The sequence below is a fragment of the Peromyscus leucopus genome, chromosome 16_21, assembly GCF_004664715.2.
Source record: "Peromyscus leucopus breed LL Stock chromosome 16_21, UCI_PerLeu_2.1, whole genome shotgun sequence".
Taxonomy (NCBI): Eukaryota; Metazoa; Chordata; class Mammalia; order Rodentia; family Cricetidae; genus Peromyscus; species Peromyscus leucopus.
In genome coordinates, this window is record NC_051084.1 from 73,337,169 (window position 1) to 73,362,332 (window position 25,164).

The 25,164-nt window shown below is 46.4% G+C and overlaps 1 protein-coding gene across 1 annotated transcript in view; it reads right to left on the bottom strand.

The window, feature by feature from the left end:
* Kif6 (kinesin family member 6) overlaps positions 1–25,164 on the bottom strand; it is a 317,253-nt gene that overhangs the window by 88,614 nt on the left and 203,475 nt on the right. Inside the window, exon 14 of the mRNA XM_028882504.2 lies at positions 2,941–3,049. Within this exon, the coding sequence (XP_028738337.1) occupies positions 2,941–3,049 (109 nt within the window). The remainder of the gene's footprint in view (positions 1–2,940; positions 3,050–25,164) is intronic.

Below are 25,164 nucleotides of genomic sequence, written 5' to 3' on the forward strand. Positions count from 1 at the left end.
CTTGGGTACACAAAGTATCATCTGGCGTGTGTGTGCGTGTGTGTGCGTGTGTGTGTGTGTGTGTGTGTGTGTGTGTGTGTGTGCCTGCATGTGTGCGCACAGGTGTAGACTGAAGTCAGCTTCGGGTATCATTCCTTTAGCACTGCTACCTTGATTTTTGAAATAAAGTCTCTCGCTAGCTGGAACTTGTCTAGTAAGCTGGGCTAGTGGCTGCTGAGCCCTGAGAACCCACCAGCCTCCACCTCCCCTGTTCCCACCAGTCCCCACCTCCCCCGTTCCCACCAGCCTCCACCTCCCCCGTTCCCACCAGTCCTCCACCAGCCTCCACCTCCCCTTCCCACCAGCCTCCACCTCCCCCTTCCCGCCAGCCTCCACCTCCTCCTTCCCACCAGCCTCCACCTCCCCCGTTCCCACCAGTCCCCACCTCCCCTGTTCCCACCAGCCTCCACCTCCCCCGTTCCCACCAGTCCCCACCTCCCCTGTTCCCACCAGTCTCCACCTCCCCTGTTCCCACCAGTCCCCACCTCCCCTGTTCCCACCAGTCCCCACCTCCCCTGTTCCCACCAGTCTCCACCTCCCCTGTTCCCACCAGTCCCCACCTCCCCTGTTCCCACCAGCCTCCACCTCCCCTGTTCCCACCAGCCTCCACCTCCCCCGTTCCCATCAGTCTCCCCCTCCCCAGTTCCCACCAGTCTCCACCTCCCCCATTCTGGTATTATAAACACATCCCACTGCACCACTGCACTAATAATAATAATAATAATAATAATAATAATAATAATAATAAATGTGGGGTTTGGGGATTGAACTCACATCCCCATGCCTGCATGGCAAGCATTTTACCCACAGGACCATCTTCCCAGCTCCTCTGAATTTTTTTTAAGGAACTCCTCCTTCCAAGGCTCTGGATGTCAAGGTTGCTCAACACTCTGGGTCAGTGGTTTCCAGATCAGGTTGTTAGTGGAATCCATTTACAGAAAAGGGATGCTCAGTCCACACCTAGTTACATGAGTGTCTGGGGAGTCGGACCCCGGCTTGGTTGAGCTGGGTATCTATCTCCTGGGATCATTTCACTAGGAATTCATGACTATGAGCTGTCAAAGAAGCCGTAGGGCTCGGTGGAGAGCTGTCTTAGAGGACGGAGCAGCTGTCATCCAGCTGACAATCTTGTTTCCAGACACCCAAGGAAGGTAGCCTGCTCTGACATCCCCCTGGCCATGTCAGGAACGGTGGCATGCAGGGGAGCAGAAGCGTCAGCAGGTTTGAATCCCTTCTGTCTCAGATGCTAAGACTGAAGCCAGTGTGTGTCCGTCCATGCTTCCAGGGAGAGTCTCCGGTTCTTCCCAGACTCACTCTCTTCCTCCTTCCCCTGGATTTGCTCATTGGCTCTGATTGCTTTTATCCACCCCTCCTTCCAGCTTCCATTCTTTATGTGTGGTGTGTGTACGTGTGTGTTGGATGTGAGTGTCTGTGTATATGTCGGGGTCAGAGGAGGACACCAGGTCCCACTCTATCAGCCTCCACGTTATTCCTTTGAGACAGCATCTCTCCCTGAGTCAGAGCTGTGCTGGTAGCCAGCAAGCTCCAGGGACCTTCCTGTTTCCACCCTGCACAGCACTAGAGTGAGAGGTGCCTGAGTGGCCAAGTCCAGAGTCTTACATGGGTGCTAGGATCTGAAATCAGGCCCTGATGCTTAAGTAGCAATCACTCTTAACCAGGGAGCCATCTGTCTATCCCCGACCCCCAGGACTTCCCTTTGCAGGGTACACTCAGGTGGATCTGTTTGTATGGGTCTCGGTTTGGTTTTGGGCTGGTCCATCTGTAATGTTTTGGAACTGTGTTCCTTCCTAGTGTTGTGCCGTTAAGATCTATCCTTGTTGACATACACGTATCTAATCCATCACCCCCACCGCCACCACACTACATCCTAATCCACGGACTTTCTGTTATATTAACTGTCAGCTGCTCAGCACGGGAACCTGGAGTATGTCCAACAATAGCTAACTACAAGCAGTGCGGCCATGAAGGTTCTATGTGCACTTTTAGGAGCCCAAGTGGGATATTTACCCCCAAATAGAATTGATAGGTCACAAGGTGCACACACTTCTCTGGACTGAGAGGACCTGGACTGCTCTCCAGAGTGTTGGACATGAGTTGTGTTACTGGATTCCCGAGGAGCTCTGAGATCTGCCCCTGCCCTGGGGAAGCAGCCGTCAGTCTGAGTTTGTCCTCTGGCCCTTCCCAGCTGAGTCTCTCACTCCTCCAGGCCGCAGCCATGTTAAACCTTCACCTCTCTGCTCAGGCCTTTCATCTACTCCAACTCTTGGTTTTACAAAAATATGGAGGACCTAAAAATGTGATTTTGTCTACACATTAAAAAATTGTGTATGTGTAGACCAGAGGCCAATTCCATTGTCTTCTATTACTTTTTTTTAGAAGCTGACCTGGGACCTCATTTGTTTGACTAGACTGGCTGGCCACCGAGTCCCAGAGAACCTGCTTTCTCTCTCTGTCTTCCCAGTGCTGGGGTTACAGGGGCATGGTGCTGGTGACTGGATCGCAGGTCCCCATGCTTACATAGCAAGCCTTTACCCACTGAGCCAGCTCCCAGCTTGACTTTTTGCCCCTGAAGATGCTGAGGGCATTTGTAAGAGCTCTAGGCTGATGAGAACACATACAATGTGAGCATTGTCCATAGTGCTAATGCTATCCATAGCCAACCCCTGACCAGCCAGTGGCTTACCCCAGCAGTACTGGGATGGGGAAGCTCACACATGAAAGAGAACTATAACAGGGTGCATGCAGGGAAATGTGAAACTGTAGACATTAGACTTTCTGGCAGACATTAGGATGACTAGTTAGAAGGACAGACTAGGAAGTCTCTGGACTGGCCTACCTAAGCCTGGGGGGGGGGGCAGCTACTCTCTGACTGGATCTTACCTCTGCTTCAGAATCTGTTTGTTGTCTTCGATGGTGACACTGTCAGCGTGGTCCCTCTTGAAAATTTCAAAAGCCTCCTGGCGTCCCAGGGACATCTCCTCTCTCATTCCTATTTGGAGACACAAGGGGATGGCTTCAGTCACATCATCAGGATGCCATTAATTTCACTACCACTTTATTCAGATCATAAAGCTGGTCCTGGCAGAGGCTGGCCAGACAGGTGGTGCCTGACCAGAGGCTGTGCCTGAGTCCACATGACTCAAGGGGTGGGGGTGGGGCTTGGAATGCCTGGTCAGAGGAAATGAGAACCAGGCCTCCAGGCCTCAGATGGCGAGCACATCTGTGAATCTACTTCCTGCCATCCCTTGGTGGCACAGCTCTTCCTGTTTTCTCCTCATGCCCCATTTTGTGTCATTAAATTTCTCTCTGAATTCCAGGTATTTAGTTACACAATTAAGAGTCCAGATGAAAGGTACAGAATCTAGAAAGTTCTGCTTAGCTTCTAGCTTCTATTTAACAATCCAGCCTTACTTCCTATGGCTGGTGAAGAGGGTCCTGGTCCTTAGCCAGGAGTTAGTTATACGCTCCATTCCAAAGCCCCTGGTGGGAGGTCCCGAGTTTATGTCCAGCTTTAACACCCTAATTTGCCACTGCCACTTGCAGGCCAACCCCCACAGCTTGGCTCTGCCCTCAGCACCAGTTCTGGAGCCCAGCCTCAGGAAGGAGGCCCTTTAGAGGATACAGGAGGCTTCCCCACTGAGCAGATGTGTACTTGGGTCCCTCAGGGACACCTCAGTGACAGCTAGGCTTTGGATAATCTACAGGTTTTTGTCTTTTGAGACAGGATCTCATGTAGCTCAGGCTGACCTTGATCTTGCTACATAGCCAAGGATGACCATGCCTTCTCGACCCTCCTGCCTCTACCTCCCAAGTACTAGGGTTACAGGTGAAGGTGCCAACCACACTTGGTTTATGCTAGGAAAGGAACTCAGATCAGGGCTTAGTGCATGCTAGCCTGTGGGTCCCCTGACTCTAACATGCACTGGCAGTCCCAGGATGGAGAGGAGCTGGGGAGCAGGTCTCCAGTGGCCAGGTATGAATGTCCCGGTTCCGGAGGACTGCTTATTGAAATGGTGGGGTTGGCTTACATAGCTTGAGTATGGGGGAGGGAGGGAGAGGTCAAGGGAGGAAGTGCAGCAGCTGGTGGAGGGGTGAGGAGGGTGAGGAGGGTGAGGAGGGGAGCACACAGGGGCTCTCCAAGTCACCAGTCAGATTAGCAGACTGCTGGTCACATGATTTCTAAGAAGACAGTTTTGGGGGGGGGGGCGGGACAGAAGCTTGACTGACTTTATGATGATGTGGCCTTTGTCTCTGTAGAGGTGGGTAGGCCCAAGCCTGATTTGGGAAGGGAGCGGCCCCACGCCTGCTGTGGAGGGATGTCCCGGGTTTGGGCAACACTCTACGGCCCTTCATCTGGCTCGAGAATCCATACTAAGCCAGCAATCTTTCATTAAAAAAAAAAAAATGCTGCCTTTCTCCTCCCCACCCCCACATCCAGAAGGCTCTTTCTCTTCTATTTTTCCAACACCTCTGCTGATCTTTGAAGAGTCAGCCTTAGCTAGCTGTCAACCCCACCATCCTCACCGAAGCTTTCCCTGAGCCCACACAGACCAGAGCCTCTCTCCGCCAGGCTGTCCGGCAGACACTGTCTCTGTACATGGCATTCCTTTTCAGTGAAACGCAAATTCCTCCAGGGCCACATACCATATTTTTATCTGACCCCCCAGTGTTTGGTTCAGAATCTGCACTCAGAAGACAATCTGCGTCTGTCAAGTTCCCAGGGCCAGGACTGAAGTGGGTGGGGTGGTGAGGGGTGAGGCTGTTCTTATGGTGATAGGAACACAGGCCAGGGCTGGTGAGGTTTATGGTGAAACCCAGCCTTTGAGAGACCTATTCTTAATGGCCTCATGCAGCATCTCCTCCCTGGAAAGAGCTCCGATGATATCTCCTGTCCTCCGCGTGAGGAACCGGACCAGCCCATCTGACACCAATTTCATGATCACTGTGATAAAAATAAACACGAGGAATGTCTGGGTGGTGACGCGTGAGGCACATGGCCCTCCACCCTCTTGAGTCAGGGCCTCTTTCTGTCTCCATCTGTCCCGCACACTCCTGGATCTGGTGGGAACTGGTTGGCGTGAGACTCATCAAGTTCAGCTCCAGGGCTCTGGGGCACAGCTCTCCAGTGAAGCCCTACCTCCGGTCCCCAGGCTACGCTCAACTGTGACACTGTGTGCTTCATGACGCAGTGTTAGCTCCACAGATGACACACTGCTGCTTTCTGTGGGACCCTCAGGCTGCTCCCCAGAGGCTTCCACCCCTCAGGCTGCAGCAGGGCTGGAGTGAAGGGGAAACTTCACGGCCTGGCCCTCTCTCCTCCAGCTCCTGCTGTCTTTGTTATGAGGACAGTGCCCATGGCATTCTTGAGGCAGTAAGTCTGGGGAGAACTTGTGATCAGCTGGACAGGCCCTGGGCTGTCCCTGAGAGGGGTTGTGGGAGCAGGAAGAATACGGAGGGCACGTCCTTAGAGAATCTAGAAGATTCTGCCATAGGATCCTTCAGTGTAACATGGAAGATATGAATCATTGTTTTTTGAAGATTGGATCACTGAAAAGACATGAACACGCCTGGGCTTGCCACCTGGAAGATGGGACCACGGTTCCTACCACCCTGAAGACTGCATTCTGGAATTTGGGTGGCTTGACTGTGGTGACCATGACTGGGAAGACACAGGTGTAAACAGCTGAAACCTGGCAACTGGTTTTCCAAGCCCTGAAGCCAACATCAGTGGCTTATCCAAAGGGGAAGCAGGGCCTGGATTCTGCAGAGACTTCCGGGATGCCTGAGGGATGGACACCACAAGCAGCTGATGGGTGGGAGCTTCATCTCCATCTCAGCCTCCCGCCTGGCTGCCCCTGTCCTTGCTCATAGACTATGTCTACCTTTTTCTGATTATAGATACGCTCGACCTGGGGTCACCCCCCAATTTAAAGAACACTTTCCTCTATGGAAGAGTCCTCTCTGCTTTTCTGTTCCTCTTTGGGTTTAGGAATTACGCTCTCCTCCTGTGAGCAGCTCCAGCCTTAAACACACATCACATGCACGAGAAAGAGAAAGGGAGCAGACTGCATTTGAGAGCTCACCTTGCTGAGGGACAGACATCTATCTATTGCTTCCCTCAAGAGGTGTTTATTCATCTTTGGCATGGCCCAGGCATGCAACAGAGATGTGTAATTGGATGGGTGGATTGAAGCTTTGAGGGTGATGTTTAAAGTGCTCAGAGTCTAGCCAGGGAGGAATAAACGGGAACAAATGATTGCATTGCAGTTTGCTCTACCGCTGTGGGACTGGGGAAGGCTGCTGGGAGGCGGAAGCATCCTTCAGGGTGGGGCAGCGTCTGCTGGGGAAGAGGGTTTGGATCCCAGTGGGAGGGGAGACAAAGTGTGTCACACATGCACCGCAGTCCTAATATCTGGGAGGTAGAGGCCAGAAGATCCAGAGTTCAAGGTTATCTTCAGCTATAAGGAGTTCAAGACCAGCCTGGGCTATATGCTGTGCTAGAGATCAATGTATATGGATGACTTTGAACTCATGATCCTGCCTCAGCCTCCCCAGGACTGAGGTTACAGCCGTTCCTCTGCCACACCCAACCTGTGGCTTTTGTTTTGCGGAATACACTGTGACACCACAGGCTATGTGATGCGTGTGTCCCTGGTCCCCTCTGCCACCATGCCGCTGGGTAGGCTCACACCTTCTACCGTATGAAGCTGAAATCCAACATTCTTCTCCCTACTACGAATCACCGTGTCTCGTAGCCCACTGTTAGCCATGCACCCCAACTCTAAGAAGCTTTTACACAAATACACGATCTCAGGGGAGCAAAGAAAAATCCTGCAATTTGTTGACAGCTAACAGGGTCTGTAAAACATAGAACTACCCTGGTCTCCATCCCAGTGTTTCAGAATCAGTTCCTCACTGAGGCCTGAGGACTTAGGGGTTCTGACCTGTTGTGCTTTCTAGTACTTTGCTCACTTATAGGGAATTCTAAGTCACAGGTACCAACACCAAACTGCAGAAAATGTGATGGCTACCAGAAGCCACCTGGCTTGGTGAGCCACAGAACCATTTAAACTGGATAGATATGTCCCCCAAACAACACTGCATTCTCCAGTGGTTAGCTGGAAAATATTGTCCAGCCCGAAGACAGAGCACTCGTCTACTTGTGATAGTGACTAAGAGTACTCAGTTAGGAACGGCAGCCATTAAGGGATGTGTCACAGTGCTCTTGGGGGTCTGAAGGCATTCAATTATTATACAATGTCCCCTACCCCCTTGTTATTTAAACATTTATTTATTTTAAGTGTTCGCTTGCATATATATCTGTGTACCACATGTATGTCTGGTGCCCACAGAGGCCAAGAAGAGGGCATCTGATCCCCTGGAACTTGAGTTGCAGATGGTTGTGAGCCACCATGTGGGTGCTGGAAATTGAACCCCGGACCTCTGGAAGAGCAGCCAGTGCTCTTAACTGCTGAGCCATCTCTCCAGCCCCCTTGCCTCCTTCTTAATGTTCTCTCTTTTTTTAAGTCACCATAAAACTGAACCCCTTATTTTGCTGCAGAACGTAGCTCAGAGCACTTGGAAGCTCTCCCAATGCTAGCAGCTAACACAGGGCCCGTCCCATGAAAACTGAGTGGGAAGAACACGGTGGGGCCGCGGAGAACTTCTGCTTCTGTCTTGGGTCTGCTGTCTGATTTCCTTTAGTCTGGGGCATGTGGACCTCAGCTTATTTTCCTGGCTGTTCTCACACAACCTACTACTGCTTAAGCTATTGCTTCAAAACTGACCAAAGGAAAAGGATGAGGGTTTCTTTACCCATGCTGAAAAGTGATTTTGTGCACAGAGAGCCAAAAATATATTTTCTTTGGGAGACATGGCTTCATGCAGAGCTCCAGTTCCCTCTGACTGAAGAAGAGGGGGAAGAAAAGAAGACCAATAGGAAGTGTTGAAAAGTACAGGGCAGAGAGAGGTGGCTTCCAGAGTGAGAGAGGGTTTGGGGCGTTGGTTTAGTGCTCGGAAACTTTTGAAATGATAGGTAACAGAATGGTCTGATACACTGTGACTGTCCAAGGATGCCAGACCACAGGCAGGCATGGAGCATACCTTTGTATGACATCAAATACAAGGTTTTAAATATTTATTTGTATTTTATGTGTATGTACTTGAGTAGTGCCCAAACAGGCTAGAAGAGGGCAGTGGATTGAGCTGCATTGTGGGTGCTGGGAATCAAAACCAGATCCTCTAAAAGAGCAGCCAGTACTCTTAACAGCTGAACCATCTCTCCAGCCCCTAAAGGTTTTTACAGGCAAGAAAATTTCTAAATATTTGTTGAATTGCATGAAATATATATGACTATCTTTCTGTAAACAATTAGAAAATTCCATCCCTGGGTGTGTGCCTAAGTTGGAAAAATGGGCCTGGGAATGTGAAGGAGGTGGCTTAGATAAGTGTTGAAGTGGAGATGGGGGAGGGGAGGAGACAGTCTGTCAAGGTGAGACATAAGACAAGAAATTCAGGGGGTATATGAAGACCCAAAGAATGGTTAGTTTTCTGACAGTCTCAAGAATCTTGACTTGGACAAAGATTGTCCTTGGGGTCATAATGAGGAAGTGAGGCCCCAATCAGAGACTCTGGGGCAAAGGGCAAGTCAATAATCTACTCCAGAATGGAGAGCAAAGGAGCCCCTGATGCTGCGCTGGACAAATGCACTGGAGAGTGGAGGGCTCAGTGTATCTGGAAGTTTTCCTGTGTCCTGCCTGGCCTGTGGTCAGGACAAGTATCTCTCACTCATGTCCCCCAAGCAAGCACACAGAGGCTTATATTGATTATAACTGCTTGGCCATTAGCTCAGGCTTATTACTGACTAACTCTTACACTTAAATTAACCATAATTCTTATCTATGTTTAGCCACATGGCTTGGTACCTTTTCTCAGTTCTGTCTTGTCATCTTGCTTCCTGTGTGTCTGGCTTGTGACTCCCGACTCAGCCCTTCTTCTTCCCAGAATTCTCCTTGTCTGTTTATTTTACATATACTTCCTGCCTGGATACTAGCCAATCAGCATTTTATTTATCAATCAATCAGAGCAACACACATTCACAGCATACAGAATGACATACCACAGCACTTCCCCTTTTCTGTCTAATCAAAAAGAAAGGTTTTAACTTTAACATAGTAAAATTCCATATAGTAGAAAAGTTATCAAGCAAGAATTACAGTTACAATATCTAGTCTATTTGTACTTGGCAAAATTAAAGAAAATATTCTATCTATCCTATATTTGTGAGTCTAAAGTTTCATATCTAATTTATTTTTTATCATAACCAAGGAAAATTTTAACTATCTAGTCTTCAACTATATCAAAGATCCCAGAAGGATATAATATTACCTAAGTAAACAGGAAGTACATTGTAAGCAACTTCCAAAAATCCAGAATGAGAGAGACAGCTGCCTGCCTGGACAGTCATCCAAAGTTCCTCTGCAACACTGGAGAATCCATCCTCAGCTCAGCCTCATCTCTCAGTTACTTTTCTCTGTGTCCTGAGAATGCCTGGCAGTCTCCTCTGTGACTCAGGAACCTGAAGGACTATTTTGCCTTGTTTTGGCAAATTTAGTAGTCACCTTCCTATGGGTCCTGAATGTCTAGTCAATACAACATTTTATCAAGCAGTCCAGTCAAGAACAGTTTCTTGTCCAAATGGCTATTTTTGTCAAGAAGAAGATAAATTCCATATGGAGTGTCTTCAATGCCCATCTTCCTCTTTGAAGTAAATGTGTCCTGTAGAATATTTGGCAGAGAAACCTCAGATAACTATCCATGAAGCTGGCTGTTTCTGTCATAACTCATTTTTTGGAAGTTGTTTGTTTGCACTTCATTTTTTTTTTTTTTTTTTTTTTTTTTTTTTTTTTTTTTTTTTTTTTTTGGTTTTTCGAGACAGGGTTTCTCTGTGTAGCTTTGCGCCTTTCCTGGAGCTCACTTGGTAGCCCAGGCTGGCCTCGAACTCACAGAGATCCACCTGGCTCTGCCTCCCGAGTGCTGGGATTAAAGGCGTGCACCACCAACGCCCGGCTCTGCACTTCATGTTTTACTAGGTAATATTATTTCTTTCACGGGTCACTGAGGGAGTTGAAGATTAGATAGTTGTAGTTACAGTTTTCCTTGTTAAGAAATTCAGAAAAGAAACTCATTAAGAAAGAGGTGTTAAGTGCGTAAGTTTGAAAGACATCATAAGATAGTTTTCTGTTGGTAATACAAGATAGAATAGAAAGTTAATTAGGTACATTTTGAACTCACCAAAATAGAATAGATAATGGAATATTGTCTCTGAATTTGTCAAATGCAAATGGACTAGACATTGTTGATGTATTTATTGCTTGTATATATTGTATATAGTTATTGTACTTATTGTATATAGTTTTTCTTATATTAGTTATAACTTTTATTTTTTTTATTAGATAAAAAAAGGGAAAATGCTGTGGGATAATGCCCTTGTAAACTAATTTAATAAAACACTGATTGGCCAGTAGCCAGGCATGAAGTATAGATGGGGCAAGCAACTAGGAGAATTCTGGGGAGAGGAAGGCTGAGTCAGGAGTCACCAACCAGACACAGGGGAAGCAAGATGACAAGGCAGAACTGAGAAAAGGTACCAAGCCATGTGGCTAAACATAAATAAGAATTATGGGTTAATTTAAGTGTAAGAGCTAGTCAGTAATAAGCCTGAGCTAATGGCCGAGCAGTTATAATTAATATAAGCCTCAGTGTGTTTACTTGGGGGACACGAGTGAGAGAGATTTGTTCTGACCACCGGCTGGCCAGCTGGGACACAAGAAAACTTCCAACTACAGCCGAGATCTCAATGAGACGTGGACTGGAGCTGAGGTGAAGGCTTGGTGGTTGTGTGAGCAAGAAGACCTGAGTTTGGACTCCTAGCTTACACAAAAGCCAGGAGCGTGAGAGGTAGGAACAGGCAGCTCCCTGGACTTCACTGGCTAGCTAGCCTAGCCAAATTCATGAGCTCCAGGTTCAGTAAGAGACCCCCCCCCCAAACTAAGGTGGAGAGTGACTGAGGAAGATACTCCACATTGACCTCTGGCCTTTATACACTCGCACATAGATGCACACACAGATGCACACACCTATGTCAACATTTACACACACACACACACACACACACACACACACACACACACACATGCATGCAGAGATGTGGACCATTTCTGAGGAAGATCAGAGGGGCAGCTGAGACACCAGCTTACCTTCCTCCCTGCCATGGGGAGGGTTTAGTGAGGAGGGATGTTTGGGGGCACTTGAAAGAACAAATCTTCAGCCCCAGGTGGCTGCTTTCCTTCCTCACACCCATGAAGTACTGCTAGCGACCCACAGCATTCTCTGCCAGGGAAACTCATTACAGACTTGGCATTTTTGGCAAGCTCTTTGGGCAGGCTTGCCCTCAAATGCTCTTCCTTCAAGAGGTGGCTTCCAGATTATGAGCCAATTAAATGACAAGAGGCATTTAATAAGCTTCCTCTGTCCCCCTTCTTCATCTCTGTGCCTTTTGTTTTGTCGCTTCAGGAGATGGCATATGGATCATCGCTGCCGCACTCCTGTCCCCCCCCCACTCCACGGCCCCCCCAGGGGTAGCCTCGCCTTTGAGTGCTCCCATCACTGAGAAGATTGTGGGTGGATAATGAGGAGTCCTTTCTCCATATTCTCTGCCACCAGGGTGATAGAGGTCACCATAGAAAACAGTGTCATTTGCCACGATTCTGTTCACTTGAAAGGGCCATGATTAGCCCAGCTACAATTTAAGGGGTTGCTGGGTGGGTCCAGTGGGATATGGAATCTGAGGATGAGAGGAAGAAAAAAAAACACAACAAAAAACCGCTTAGCCACGGCCAAAGTGACTGCAGATGTCAAGAACACAGAGTGGATCTTTGGCAAGGTCAAGGATGATGCTCATTTAACTGATTTCCTGCTTTTGATTGACAATTTCTGGAATAGGCCAGTGGCCCAAGGCTTGGGAGTCAAAGGTCTGTATTCAACCATTGCTATCACCTGGGCTAAAGTTCTCAAATGAGGCGCTTCCTTGGAGTTTCCTGGGTTGCCACATGAATGATGACAGAGGACAGCCTGCAATTAGAAGATCCTCAGCACTGACTTGGACCAGACAGAAGCACATAGGCTTGGCAAGAACTCCGGGGAGGAGAGCAAAAGGAAAATGTGAAGTGGAAAACCACATAAACCTTAGGAGACCCACCCAATGGTGACACCACATTTAAATAAATCAAATGGGTTCCTGACTCCTAGTGCCAGAAGTCACACATGCCGCGGGCATCCTCCATGAACCCAGCAGTGCAGAGCTGGTAGGCTGGGTGGGACTGGGGGCAGCATGCTCAAGGCCAGTGTATTTTCCTTTTGCCTTAGTAACCGTGTCTGATTCATCCTCCTGCTCCTGTGGCTCTGGCTCCAACTTTCCCCCACAGTCAGCAGAGAAAGGCTCAGCGTGCTGAGCAAGCGGACACTAGGCATCATTAGGAAGGGAAGCTTCTAGAAAGCATCATCTAGAAAGCATCACGAAGACCCCTCAACAGTGATCCAAAGGTCGACCACAGAAAACACTTTTCTCTGCTGAGCCCCTCTAGGGTTTTTATGTTGTAAATATTCTCATCCAAGACAAAGTACCCATGAGTACCATCCAGAGAAGACAGTGGACAAATGTGGGCACTGAGCCTGGAAAGCAGTCTGGGTCCTGCTGGCATTCCTGGGGTTTGAAGCTAAATTAGCAATCTGAAGGAAGCTGCTGGGGCTTCTGGGCCTGGGCTCTCAAGTGCTCCTGGTCCTCTCTAGTCCATTGATGCAGATGTTCCGAAAGGGCCTCAGTGTCCAGTTCCATGCCCAGGATTCGGGTGGCAGGACCTGTGTGCCCTGACCCTGTAAGTGAAGGGACAAGTAGCTGACAGACCCTCTAAATAGAAAGCCTGCCTTCCTCTTCAGCTTCTGCATCCCTGAACTCACAGGATTCTGAGTCTGCAATGTCCTGAGTTACTTCCAAAGGACAGTTAGCAGGACCCCAGTGTCCCATGGGGAGAAGGGTCCTCTCAGCACTGTGTTCTGGAGGCAGTGGCTTAAGTATCATAGACATGGCTTGCCAATCTCTTAAATAAGGGATTGTCCCTGTCATCTAAGTTAGCAATGCAGTACATTTCAGTCTTTATCCGCATATATTTTGAAAGAAAAATTAAGATTTATCTTGTCTCAGTACTCAGTAGCAAAAAAAAAAAAAAAAAAAAAAAAAAAAAAAAAAGCAACCTCCCCAATGCCAATGCAGCATCCCCTAATTGTGTATGAACTCAAGCAAAATTGATGCCTCCCTAGGTCAGAGGATGTGGTGAACCAATTAAAAATTCACTATGTCTGTGCTCATCATTTAGGGGAAAAGGTGGGGGAATTATTTATTTATTTATTTATTTATTTATTTATTTATTTATTCATTCATTCATTCATTCATTCATTCATTTATTGTGTGTGTGCATGTGCACGCTCCCATTCTGTGTGACAGGGAAGTGATGTAATCCCCACAACTCTGCTGGTGTGAACTGGGCTTTCTAGAACATCATATGTGTTAGAGGCCTCACCTTGGCTGCATCATTTCATTCTCCCCGTGGCCCTGTTACCCACTTGCTATTGGCCCATTTTAGAGGTTAGGTAGTAGAAGTTGAAAGAGACTGAAAGTAAGTCAACTGAGACTGCGCAGTAAAGTATGGACTGTGTTCCTGGGTCTGACTCCACAGCTCTCCTTCATTTCTCTACAGAACGGGACCATCACTCAAGGATAGGCAACCAGAGTACATACCTGTGAGCTGTACAACTTGAGCTGATGTATGGATGTGCTTTGCAATAAGAATAATCAAGGGAGTTAAGGAAGTTCCCTGTGCATGGTAACAGTTTGGCTCCCCCTCTAAGTGTCCTGTATACACCACAGCATTGATAACTGGCTAGTATCCTAAGATAGCTGCGTAGCGCTGTACATTAGAGGCCCGGGATTTCCTCAACGTGTGGCTGAAAGTCTGTCTTTTGTCCAACATCACCTTCCCTCCAGAGCAAACCCCATCTCAGAGCTACTCTCTGCCTTCTGGGAGATGCATTGCTACACCGCCCTCCCCTACCAGCCTTCCTCAGCATACAGCTCCAAGTTCACCACCTGGAATACTGTAGACACTGCAAACAAGCTCTGCTGACTGAAGAGATGACCAGAGATGGGGCGTCTCTGGTGAAAGTGCCTTTTCTTACAAATGGCACTGCTAAACTGTATGTTCAACTCGCAGGCATTTTTTTCTACATATAAATTTTACGATATACAATCAGCTGTGAATCATTTGTTTAAAAGTCTGACAGGATGGATGGATAAACACTTCAAAAGTGAAAGTGGAAGAAGGAGTTATAATTATCGCAATGGGGGACGGTGAGTCATTTGAAAGCCCACCCACTGCAAGCTGTTTGGAGTATAAGAACCATTTTAATGCCACAGGAGGGTTCTGAAGGGATAGGAACTGTGGGTTGTGCAGTGGGCGGGAGTGGTGTTAACACCCAGACTGACTCCACAGCTTCTCTGTTCTCAGCTTCTCCACTACAGCAACCCCGTTCATTCCTCAGCAGCCCCCTCTCCTCATCTTCCCACACAGCGCCTGCCTGTGGGCTCTCCGGATACTCAGCACTTAGCCTCCCTTCCGCAGACAGTGGAACCAGCACCCACTATTCTTTCAAAGGCTAACCCTTCCTCTGTCCAGGCTGTGGTACCCAGGCCCTCCTAGGCCTTCTTCCTTCCAGTATCCCCCCTCTCTGGCCTAAGCAACTCTTCCCTATTTTTTTGGATTGTTCCCATCAGCATGTTTAAAAAACCCCTGGTGAATGGGTTACAGATAGATGTTGATATAAACTTGTAGGTACAAAAATGGCAGGTTAGAGCATCCTTGTTCATAAACCTTGACTCCACCACTGAAGTAGTTGGGAAGATTGCTACTCACAGTGGGATGAGCACACAGAGGGATGGGCAGAGGGGACATTGCTACCTTCAGGGGAACATGCTCTCACGATGTTGTCTCTTTACCCCATTTATCATCCAGTTCTCTTTCTTCTTCTCTGATCCTTTTCCACACACCACAAAATGCCTCAGCCAGGGTTTCAGCATTCACCATCTCAACAGCCTTACATCTCTTTCTTTCAATGGAGTTGCAAACTGTCCATCTATTCCACTGAAACTCATCTTCCCAGATCCACAAGGACCTTAACATTTCAAAGCCAGTGGTCAGCTTTCTGTTCTTATTTTAGCAGAGCTTAGGAAGCAGTGTGCAGCGTAGTCAGGAAGTGTGTGGGATGCCCTCAGTCAGCCATGAATGGTGGTAATAGGTGTTACTTCCTGGTTAGTGATAGCTAGCTTTTAACTATCAACTTGCCACAGCCTAGAATCTCCTGAGAATACAGCTTCTGAATTGTCTATATCAGGTTGGCCTGTGGGCATGTCTGTGGGGGATTGACTTGATTGTTAATGGACCCAGACCACTGTAGGTGGCACCATTCCCTAGACTGAGCCTGTTGCAGAAAAGTTGGAAAATATAGAATGGTATAAAGAAGTTGGGAAAAAAACAAACACAACTACAATCACTTACAGCTGCATTTTTTCCTCCCAGTTCATGCTGTGCTCTGCTTTATTACATAGTTAAGATGATAACACACACAATTCCTTAGCCATAGTTACGATGATGACACACACACAATTCCTTAGCCATAGTTAAGATGATAACACACACACAATTCCTTAGCCATAGTTACGATGATGACACACACACAATTCCTTAGCCTGTTTATTTTATTTAACATTATCTCATAACCCTTTTTATGGTGCATTAAGATCTTCAAGAATATTGCTTTTTATAGCTACATAATCTATCTTCCTTATAGTCTATTCCCTCATGTCAGACATTGGATTGTTTTATATACATGGTTTGTAGGTATCTGCACGGATTATCTTGCTACATGACCACATCAAATCAATTGTTTCAATAAGTACTCACAGAGCCACTGTACAGCGCTTACTATGTGTGCAGCTGGGAGTTCAGTGGTGAATGAAGCCTTATCTCCTTCAGCACCATTCTACTAAGGCCACCAGACTGCAGGAGAGTGTGTCTACAAAGAGAGGCATTGCAAAGGAAGAGGCCAGGAAGACACAGACAGTGAGCAGCGAGGCTGTGTGACTCAGGGGAGGAGGAGGATGGTTTCTCCAAGGTGGCTTCTCTGCAGAGGTATTCTGGGTATTTTAGTGAGCTGGCTTGCCAAAGGGAGTTTGGAATTGATTTTCTTTTTGCTCTCTAGGAAGCCAGGTGATCCGGAAGGAAGAACCCTATAAAGTGTGCCCTAGAAACCATCTTGAGCTTGACTCCTCTAGTCCTTGACTTTCTTTCATCTGGGAAGGAGAAGTGTGTGGGCCTGCACACGTGTCTCTATGTGTGTGTACTTGTGAATATGATTGTGTAAATGTGATTGTGTAAATGTGTGTGTGCAAGTCTGCATGCATGGGTATGGTAGACCAGGAGAGAGGGGGTCTGTGGGGATGGAAAGACCCAATCCAGCAGGCACAGAACAGAACTCCAAGGGTTCTGTCTACATGGCGTGGAGTGGACACTTTCTGTGTCTGACATTCACAGGTCGTCCACGACATATGCCTTATGACAGGAAGCACGTGGGCGCAATGGGTAGAGACGGTGGCGGTGGGCGGGAGAAAAGGCCTGGAGTGACTGTTCACAGGGGCTCAGGGTTTGTCAATCAGACCACAGAGAAAGCCCCTGGAGTTAAGGCCCAGAAAGGGCTTACCTGATTTCTTCACTCACTTGTGTATAAAATTAACAGCTGGATTAAGGAAGCAACACAAGCATCCATCGGCAGAGGAATGAATGAAGAAAGTGAGGTTTACATGCATACAAGGGAAATTTTCAGCCTTCAAGAAAAACAAAGGTGTGCCCTTTGCAGGAAATGCACACAACTGGAGGTGATCACAGTAAGTGAACTCAGCCAGGCTCATAGAGGGTTCCGAGAGTTTATATAAATGAATAAAATTATGTTTGTATATGCCATGAAAGCCGGAGCAAGGGGAACAAAGGTGACTGAACAGGAGGAACAGGGAGAAAGGAGGTTTGGGGGCCTCTAGTGAATATGATCCATGGGCAAGGCAGATATGTATGCACATGACCTTCTAGAACACAGACCAAGTAAAGTGAATATATATGGTGAAAATAAAACACACAGTCATGAAGCATTAAAAAAAGAGGAGGAAGAAGAGGAAGGAAGGGAGGGAGGGCAGGAGAGTCCTCTTTTTTTCAAGCCAGAAGCAGAACTGGATTGTGGAAGGCAAGTTGATGCCATGTGCATGGGCCCTCATCTCCACAGTGTGCTGTGTGGCGGGAAGAGGAAGAGAGGATGCTAGGAGCCATAGAGCATGATGGAGAAGCGTCTGGAGTGGAGCCAGACTGACATTTTCTGCTAGGAAACGTTCACTGGCTCATATCCTGGGATGGAGTTGCCGGTGTGCCTGGTCCGGAAGCTGCCCTAATGAGCTATGGGGAGTCTGGGCAATAATGGACTCCCGGGGTATAAAGAACACAGAGGGAGCAGGCTGAAAGCCCCTCTGGCTGGACTTCCTCCTTTTAACAAACAACCAGGCTTTGAACTTATAATTACGAGTCACGGGGCTCCTCGCTTGGTTGCGAAAGTGACTCATTGTAACTAAATTATTAGTGTTTTCCCTGTTACCAAATGCTATGATCAACTATTTTGTGTTAAAGGAGGGAAAAGGGAACATTTTTACTAAAAAGTGCAGGGTGTGTAGAAAGAGAGCAGTCTGTGCTATGTTTTCCAGACGTGTGGAGCACAGTCAAGCTCAGCCCGTGGCAGCCAAGCAACAAAATAAACAGCGGAAATGGCATGGAAGGCGCAGGACCAGGAAAATTCATCTCAGAATGGATGGAAGTTCACTCTCTGCAGCCAAGGGCAGAGGATTACTACAATGTATAATCTCCTCCCCTCCCCTCCCTTCCCCTCCCCTCCCCTCCCCTCCCTTCCCTCCCCTCCCCTCCCTCTTTCCAGTGCACTTGGATCCACTGGAATTCAGGGCAAACAAGAGATAACTTTCTTTGGGTTGGTTTGACTCACAACTTTGTTAAAGAGTCAGTGATGGCAGATGCCACAGAGTTTGCCCAGGGCTAATTACTCAGACAGATGGAGCGCCAGACACAGCAATCGTGTGAATTAGTGTGATCTGGTGACAGGGACTGTGTAGGAAGGACCATGATAAAGCCTTCTATCCCCCAGCCTGCTCCAGGGGCACATGCTACATCAATAGTCTTTGGTTAAGGAAACAATGACGTGATCATTACTCCCTGTCGGTTGTAAATTATCTGAAAAAGATGATTCTGAGTCTCTGGTGCCTCTTGTGTAATTAACACTGTCCAGGGCCACAGTGAGGAGAAACAGCCCAGAGCAGACAAGGCCACACAGTGATGTTTTATGAAAGAATAGTATGAGGTTTCCAATGAACCCTTTTAAGCAACTGCCTGTTCATCTGCATCACTGGAGAACACCCCCAAGCGACACACAACCTTGGCTCTGTGTGAAATGGTCTGATTTCCAAATTTGAGAGCTTTTCAAATTACTTTCCACTGAAAACTGTCTTGTTTCTTAAATCTGTGACTTCTTGACAGTTCCATAGGAAAAATGGAGGCACTCATGTGTGTGTGTGTGTGTGTGTGTGTGTGTGTGTGTGTGTGTGGTGTGTGTGTGTGTGTGTGTGTGTGTGTGTGTGTGTGTGAATACTTATGTGTGTTTGTACATTAAGGTCAGGGTAGACATCAGCTATCTTTCTCAATATGTCTTCAGACAAGATCTCTCACTGAACCTATAACTGGCCAGTTTGGCTAGAGGTGACCACAAGCCAGGGACACCATCCTGTCTCTGCCTTCTTAGTACCAGGAACATAGGAGTGCAGTGCCATGATGGCATCAGACAACTACTTCTGTTTGCTTCCTAAATCCCTTACCTAAAATCCACTCATCACCCTCCGCTGCCTTGTACTGATTGATCCCTGTGGTTGATACATAATAAGGATGTGCAATTGATGCAAGGCCAGAATATAACAGTCACCTATTGCTCCTAGCAGGCAGGCCTTACAAATTTTTGTGGTTTTGGCCTCTCTGTATGTAGTGTCTGGGTAGTCTGATACTGAACATGCTCTTCTCTGGTAATCTGGCATATTTCAGCCTGTATTCTCCTTCTGTATGTCTTTGTCAAGTGTGAGCCTCCTACATACTGACTCCTACCCCACCTGCCTATCTTAGGGGATTCAATTCACAAGTGAGGAGAGTGGGAACAGGAAGAAAGGGTTCCATGGAGTGGAATGGACAGCAGTGACAGAGTGTGATGCTCAGCTACTTGGGGAGGAGCTATTCAAACTGTGCTGCTACAAGAATAGAAATGAAACTTTAAGCTCCTTTTTAAAAAGGACAGCATTAGTTCAGTTAGTGTAGTTGAAGAGTACACAACTACCTGACTTCAGATATGTTGGATATAAAGACTCATAAAGAAAGAAAATAAAAGAAGATGGGTGTGGTGGCACACGCTTTAATCTTAGCATGTGGGAGGCAGAGGCAGGCAGATCTCTATGAGTTCAAGGTCAATCTGGTCTACAACAGGAGTTCCAGGACATCCAGGGCTACACACACACACACACACACACACACACACACACACACACACACACACACTAAAATAAACAAAGAAAAAAAGGAGAACAAAGATTGATATGAGAGAATCATTCAAAATATGTCTAGACTTCTATAAAGAGACAGGAAATATAGAGGAAAAATGGACACAAAAGAGAGGAGAAAGAGAAACTGGGACACAAAAGGAGAGAGAGAAAGAGAGAGAGAGAGAGAGAGAGAGAGAGAGAGAGAGAGAGAGAACGAGAACATAACTCAACACATGTGTAATACAAGTTTTCAAAAAAAATAAAAATAAATTCAGGGATTGGGAAGAGGAAGGTACTAGAGATCTTTGCTTTGCATTTTGTGGAAACAACAATATGGAAATCTTAATATCCAAATACACAATAAATCTTGGTTATGAAACTATAAACAGAGTTCATCCTCTAGACCTTAAGGACACTAAAGGAGTCAGGAGAGATGCCCGTTGCTCACCAGGGGTGACAGCCGTGATACTGGCACATGTCTCCAAACAACAATGGGAAGAGGGAAGTACAGAACAGCAGCATCACACACTGAGAGAAAAGATGGATCAAGCTAGAATTCTATACCCAGCTCAAGGTCACTCAAATGTACACAGAGAGATACTCCTCTCCTGCACCTTAGAAAATGTCTATGTCCTCCACTCAATTCCGAGCATTTTTTACTCCAGTTGCACAAACTTTCCCAGGCTCCAGTGCACCGTGGCTTTCTACCCCTCAGTAGCACCGCCTCTCAGCTCTGGACAAGCTTCTTGAGGGGCAGGTTCCAGTTCATTCTTAACCTTCGTCTCATACTGTCTCTTCTGGGAAATGCTTTGGATATCTACTTAGAATTATGAACTTCACTCTTGCATTCTCTCACATTCGCTTCGATAACTTCCAGATGCTTGCTATCTGAAAACAAGTAGGCATATATGCATAGCCATGTTAAACGGGCTCTCAACAGGATTTTGGAAGAGATCAACCTTAAGTTATGATTTGCTTAAAGCACAGATAGACCATGTTGGATGCTCAATTTAATAACAAGAGGAGTCTCCTTAACAGAAAGTCACAATGGGAGTTCAGTGAGCAATGTTCTGCACCAGTTAACAGGTGAGGAGAGAGGACGTGTTCTTCACTAGCAAAGGCAATAAGGGTGAGGCAGGAGCAATTGACTGGCTAACCTGCAATTCACTCCCAACTCTCTTCACTTTTACCTTCTGCTTTTTCTACACCAGTTTGTGCAATAAAAAATAACTCATTTTATGCATACAATACTAGGTTTCCTACTACACATATTAAAATAGGTGGAGGCTGTTGAGATGGCCTAGCAGTTAAAAACACATACTGCTTTTGTGGAGGACATGAGTTTGGTTCCCAGCTCACAGTTGCCTGTAATTTCAGTTCCAGGAGATCTAGCACCCTCTTCTGGCCTCCATAGGAACCTACACAAATGCACATACCCCCACTTACATAATAAAAAATGAAGATAAGCTTTTAAAAAATGATAGGGAGATTAGCTTTAACAACATATTTTATATAAACAATTATATTATATAGTACCATGTTAACAAGTAATCAACATTGATGAAATTACTTAAATATTTTACCGATGTTTAGATATTAAATCTTTGAACTTCTTTACATTGTTCAAACTTAAAAGGCATCTCAGTTTGGATTCCAAACTCATATTAGGAACATTTGATATATATTTGTGTTTCATAAAATTTATAATTGTAAAGCACAAGTATATGTACAGGATTTCCAATAAGCAAATTAAGTAACAAAATTACTGTCCTATAATATTTGTATCCACATGGAAAAAACTGGCTAAATTTATGTTCATATGTCAGATGAGAAATGAAAAATGTCCCCGTAGCACAAATCCTAACTGGTCTTAATAATAAACCTGCGACCAGATACTGGGGTAATGCTGAAAGATCAGAGAGACAAAGGAGCCAACCACAGCCACCTCTTACAGCACCAACTCCTCAGCCAAAAAGGGGCATGAGCTCCTGTCTCCTCCTACCTTATGTTCCTCTCTCTGCCCAGCCATATCACTTCCTGTCTCCACCTCCCAAGTGCTGGATCAAAGGCATGAGATCCCAAGTGCTGGGATTAAAGATGTATGCCACCACTGCCTGGCCTCTATGGTTAATTAGTGGCTAGCTCTGCCATCTGATCTCTAGGCAAGTTTATTTGTTAGAGCATAAACAAAATCTCAGCACATGTCCCTGTTATACATAGGCTGCAATCTGACAGTAATATGTCATGGCATGCTTAAAGTTATATACTGTCTTATATAAAGTAATGATATATACCTACTGGGTCCATTTTTATATTTAAAACAATTGAATTAAAATTAAATAACATTAGGAGCATGTCTTAATTAGGGCTACTATCACTGTGATGAAACACTGTGACCAAAAGCAACTTGGAGAGCAAAGGGCTTCTTCTGCTCACACTTTCCACACCACTGCTCATCATCAAAGGGTCAGGGCAGGAACTCCAACAGGGCAGGAATCTGGAGGCAGGAAGTGAAGCAGAGGCCATGGGAGGGTGCTGCTTACCGGCTTGCTCCTCATGGCTTGCTCAACCTGCTTTCTTATAGAACCCAGGACCACCTGCCCAATGATGGCACCACCCGCCATAGGCTGAGTTCTCCCCCATCAATCACTACTTAAGATAATGCCCTACAGTAGGATCTTATGGAAGCATTTTCTCCATCGAGGCTCCTTCCTTTCAGTTAGCTCTAGCTTGTGTCAAGCTGACATAAAACTAGTCAGCACAGAGCCTCAGCTGCCTTGGCCACACTGTAAGTACTTAACAGTGTAATAGAAGGAATGGCCATCGTTTAGATGGGTGGCTGTAAAGGCTGGAGATGCCTCATGTACATGTCTTTATCCTTCTCAGACATTAGGGAGCTTTGCACATTTCTAGCCAAAGAGAGTGTGCAACAAAGTTTAGATATGGAGAGCAGAGTATTTTAGAAAGTTTTTGCCTTTTTTGTTTGTTTTTTTTCGAGACAGGGTTTCTCTGTGTAGTTTTGGAGCCTGTCCTGGATCTTGCTCTGTAGACCAGGCTGGCCTCAAACGCACAGAGATCCGCCTGGCTCTGCCTCCTAAGTGCTGAGATTTAAGGCGTGCACCACCACTGCCTGACCTAGTTTTTGCTTTCTTTAAAAGTTATATTTACCATCATCATCATCATCATCATCATCATCATCATCTTGTGTGTGTGTAGGTGTGTGTATAGCTGTTCACTGAGGTCAGAGGACCACTTTTAGGAGTCGGTTCTCTCCGTCCACTGTAGTTTGATCTAGGGGATCAAACTCTTGTTTTTGACACTTAGTGACATGTACCCTTACCCACTGAGCCCTCTTACCAGCCCCACATTCTTGACAAAAGGACAAGCTCAAGAGGAAGATTTGCTAGCACCATTCTTGATTCTTCCTGTTCTGACTGGGAACCTCGTATAATAGCTGTAGCTACAGCAGACATACTGTCACCAGGGGGTGACTCTCAGTGAGGACAACAGTCAACATGCTAAGAATGATAAGCAATGACCTGAAATTCCAAAGACAACCACTGAGCTGTTGGACCAACTCGGATAAGAAAACAAAGGCTGTCCTTACCATCAGGTCAGCGACACACTGATACTATTTGTAACTGAAAGTGTTCCTCTCTGATGCAATGAGCATGGTGAGGATGAGAGCCAATGGGAAGCCTGACTACTGTAGAGGTGTGTACGAGAGAGTAACCGTAAATTTAGGGAGTTGGGGTGTAGCCAGGACATGGGGGGGCGTGGCTACAGATATGTCAGCTGAGATACCCAGAGCAATCAGTGCAATCCTTGCCTTCCAGGTCTCATCACACTGGGGCCTTTCTATAGTGGTTTCTAGACTCCCCCGCTCCCCACCACCGCTAGATGTGAACTTGACTAGAGGAAGTAGTCAGTGAGTATTTATTAGCTGGTGATTAGTGTCAAGACAAGTATGAGTATTTAGTGCGGCTCAAATGTTTAACATGAAAGGAAATACAGCCAAGTAAATCCTACAAGAGAAGATCTACCAGGGATTCCTATATTAATGTGTCACACAGGAAGTCTTTGGTCTAACTTTGTACCTGTGAACATCTAAGAGAGGAAGGACCATAGTGAGTCACATTCTGCATCACTACCTCTTCTTTCAACATAACTGCAGGGAGCACTTTATCCTCTCCATGACATGTGGTTCCCTTTCACATAACCTCACGGCATCTTCACGTTAATTCCTCCGAATTTTGACAGCCATTTTCTCCTCTTTATCTCATTTCTACAACATGGGACAGACAGTCCTCCACTGCCACCTACTATCTCCCTGAATGCATGCTCTCAGTCATATGGATGTGTCTTGGTTATGTAGGTCATGTATTTTCTGTAGACTCTGTTTCAACTTTGAAAAAGGAAGGAAGGGTCCACAAGATGGCTAAGCAGGTAAAGATACCTCCCACTGAGCTCGGTGTTGGAGTCCCTGGCCTGGAAGTCCTATGGTGGAATTAGAAAATCATCCATGAAAGCTGTCTTCTCATTTGCACACATGCACGATGGCTGGCGTGCGCGCACACACACACAGATATTAAATAATTCTTAAAATTTTGAAAAGAAAGGAAAAAAACCCACTAATCCACAAAGATACAACTCCCTTCATGTTTTGTCATATTTTCTCCAAGATCCACAAAAAACAACTAAATCATAGACCAAATCTCACACCCACCCCTTCTGCTTTTCATCTCATGAAACATTTTCTTTTGTCTAAAAATTCTTTATAACCATTACAACAGTAACTACACTACCCCATCCCTCGGCGATTTTCTACCATAGTTCTTATTGTGTTTCTTCTTTCACCTTCCTTGCTGAGGCTGCCAGTTGTCTATTGTCTTAAATAAAAATTCCTCACATTGGGCCCTGTCAGGCACTCCAGCCTGTACCTGCCTCAAGCCTCCGCTGGCGTTTCCTGTTGTAGTCAAATAAATCAGTTCATTCCTTTCAGCATGTGACTTCTTCTCAGTCACCATTCATCACTCTCCTCCTCCATCCCCATGTCTTTGTTAAATCATTGCTGTCCTTAAAATCTACCTCAGGTGACTTCAGAACCTTTCAAGGCAGCTTTCCTCAGGTCTCTCTTGTCTTGTCTATCTGGTGTTCACTTTTTATGGCTTCGGCAGCAGCTTGTAGCCAACTGTATGCTTCTACCACATGCGCTGCATGTTAGAGCATGTGAGTGGCCATTATGAGGGCACCCAGAGTCAGAGAGACAGAGCCAGCAGATTCCTCCCAGCCCATCACACTTTATGAGG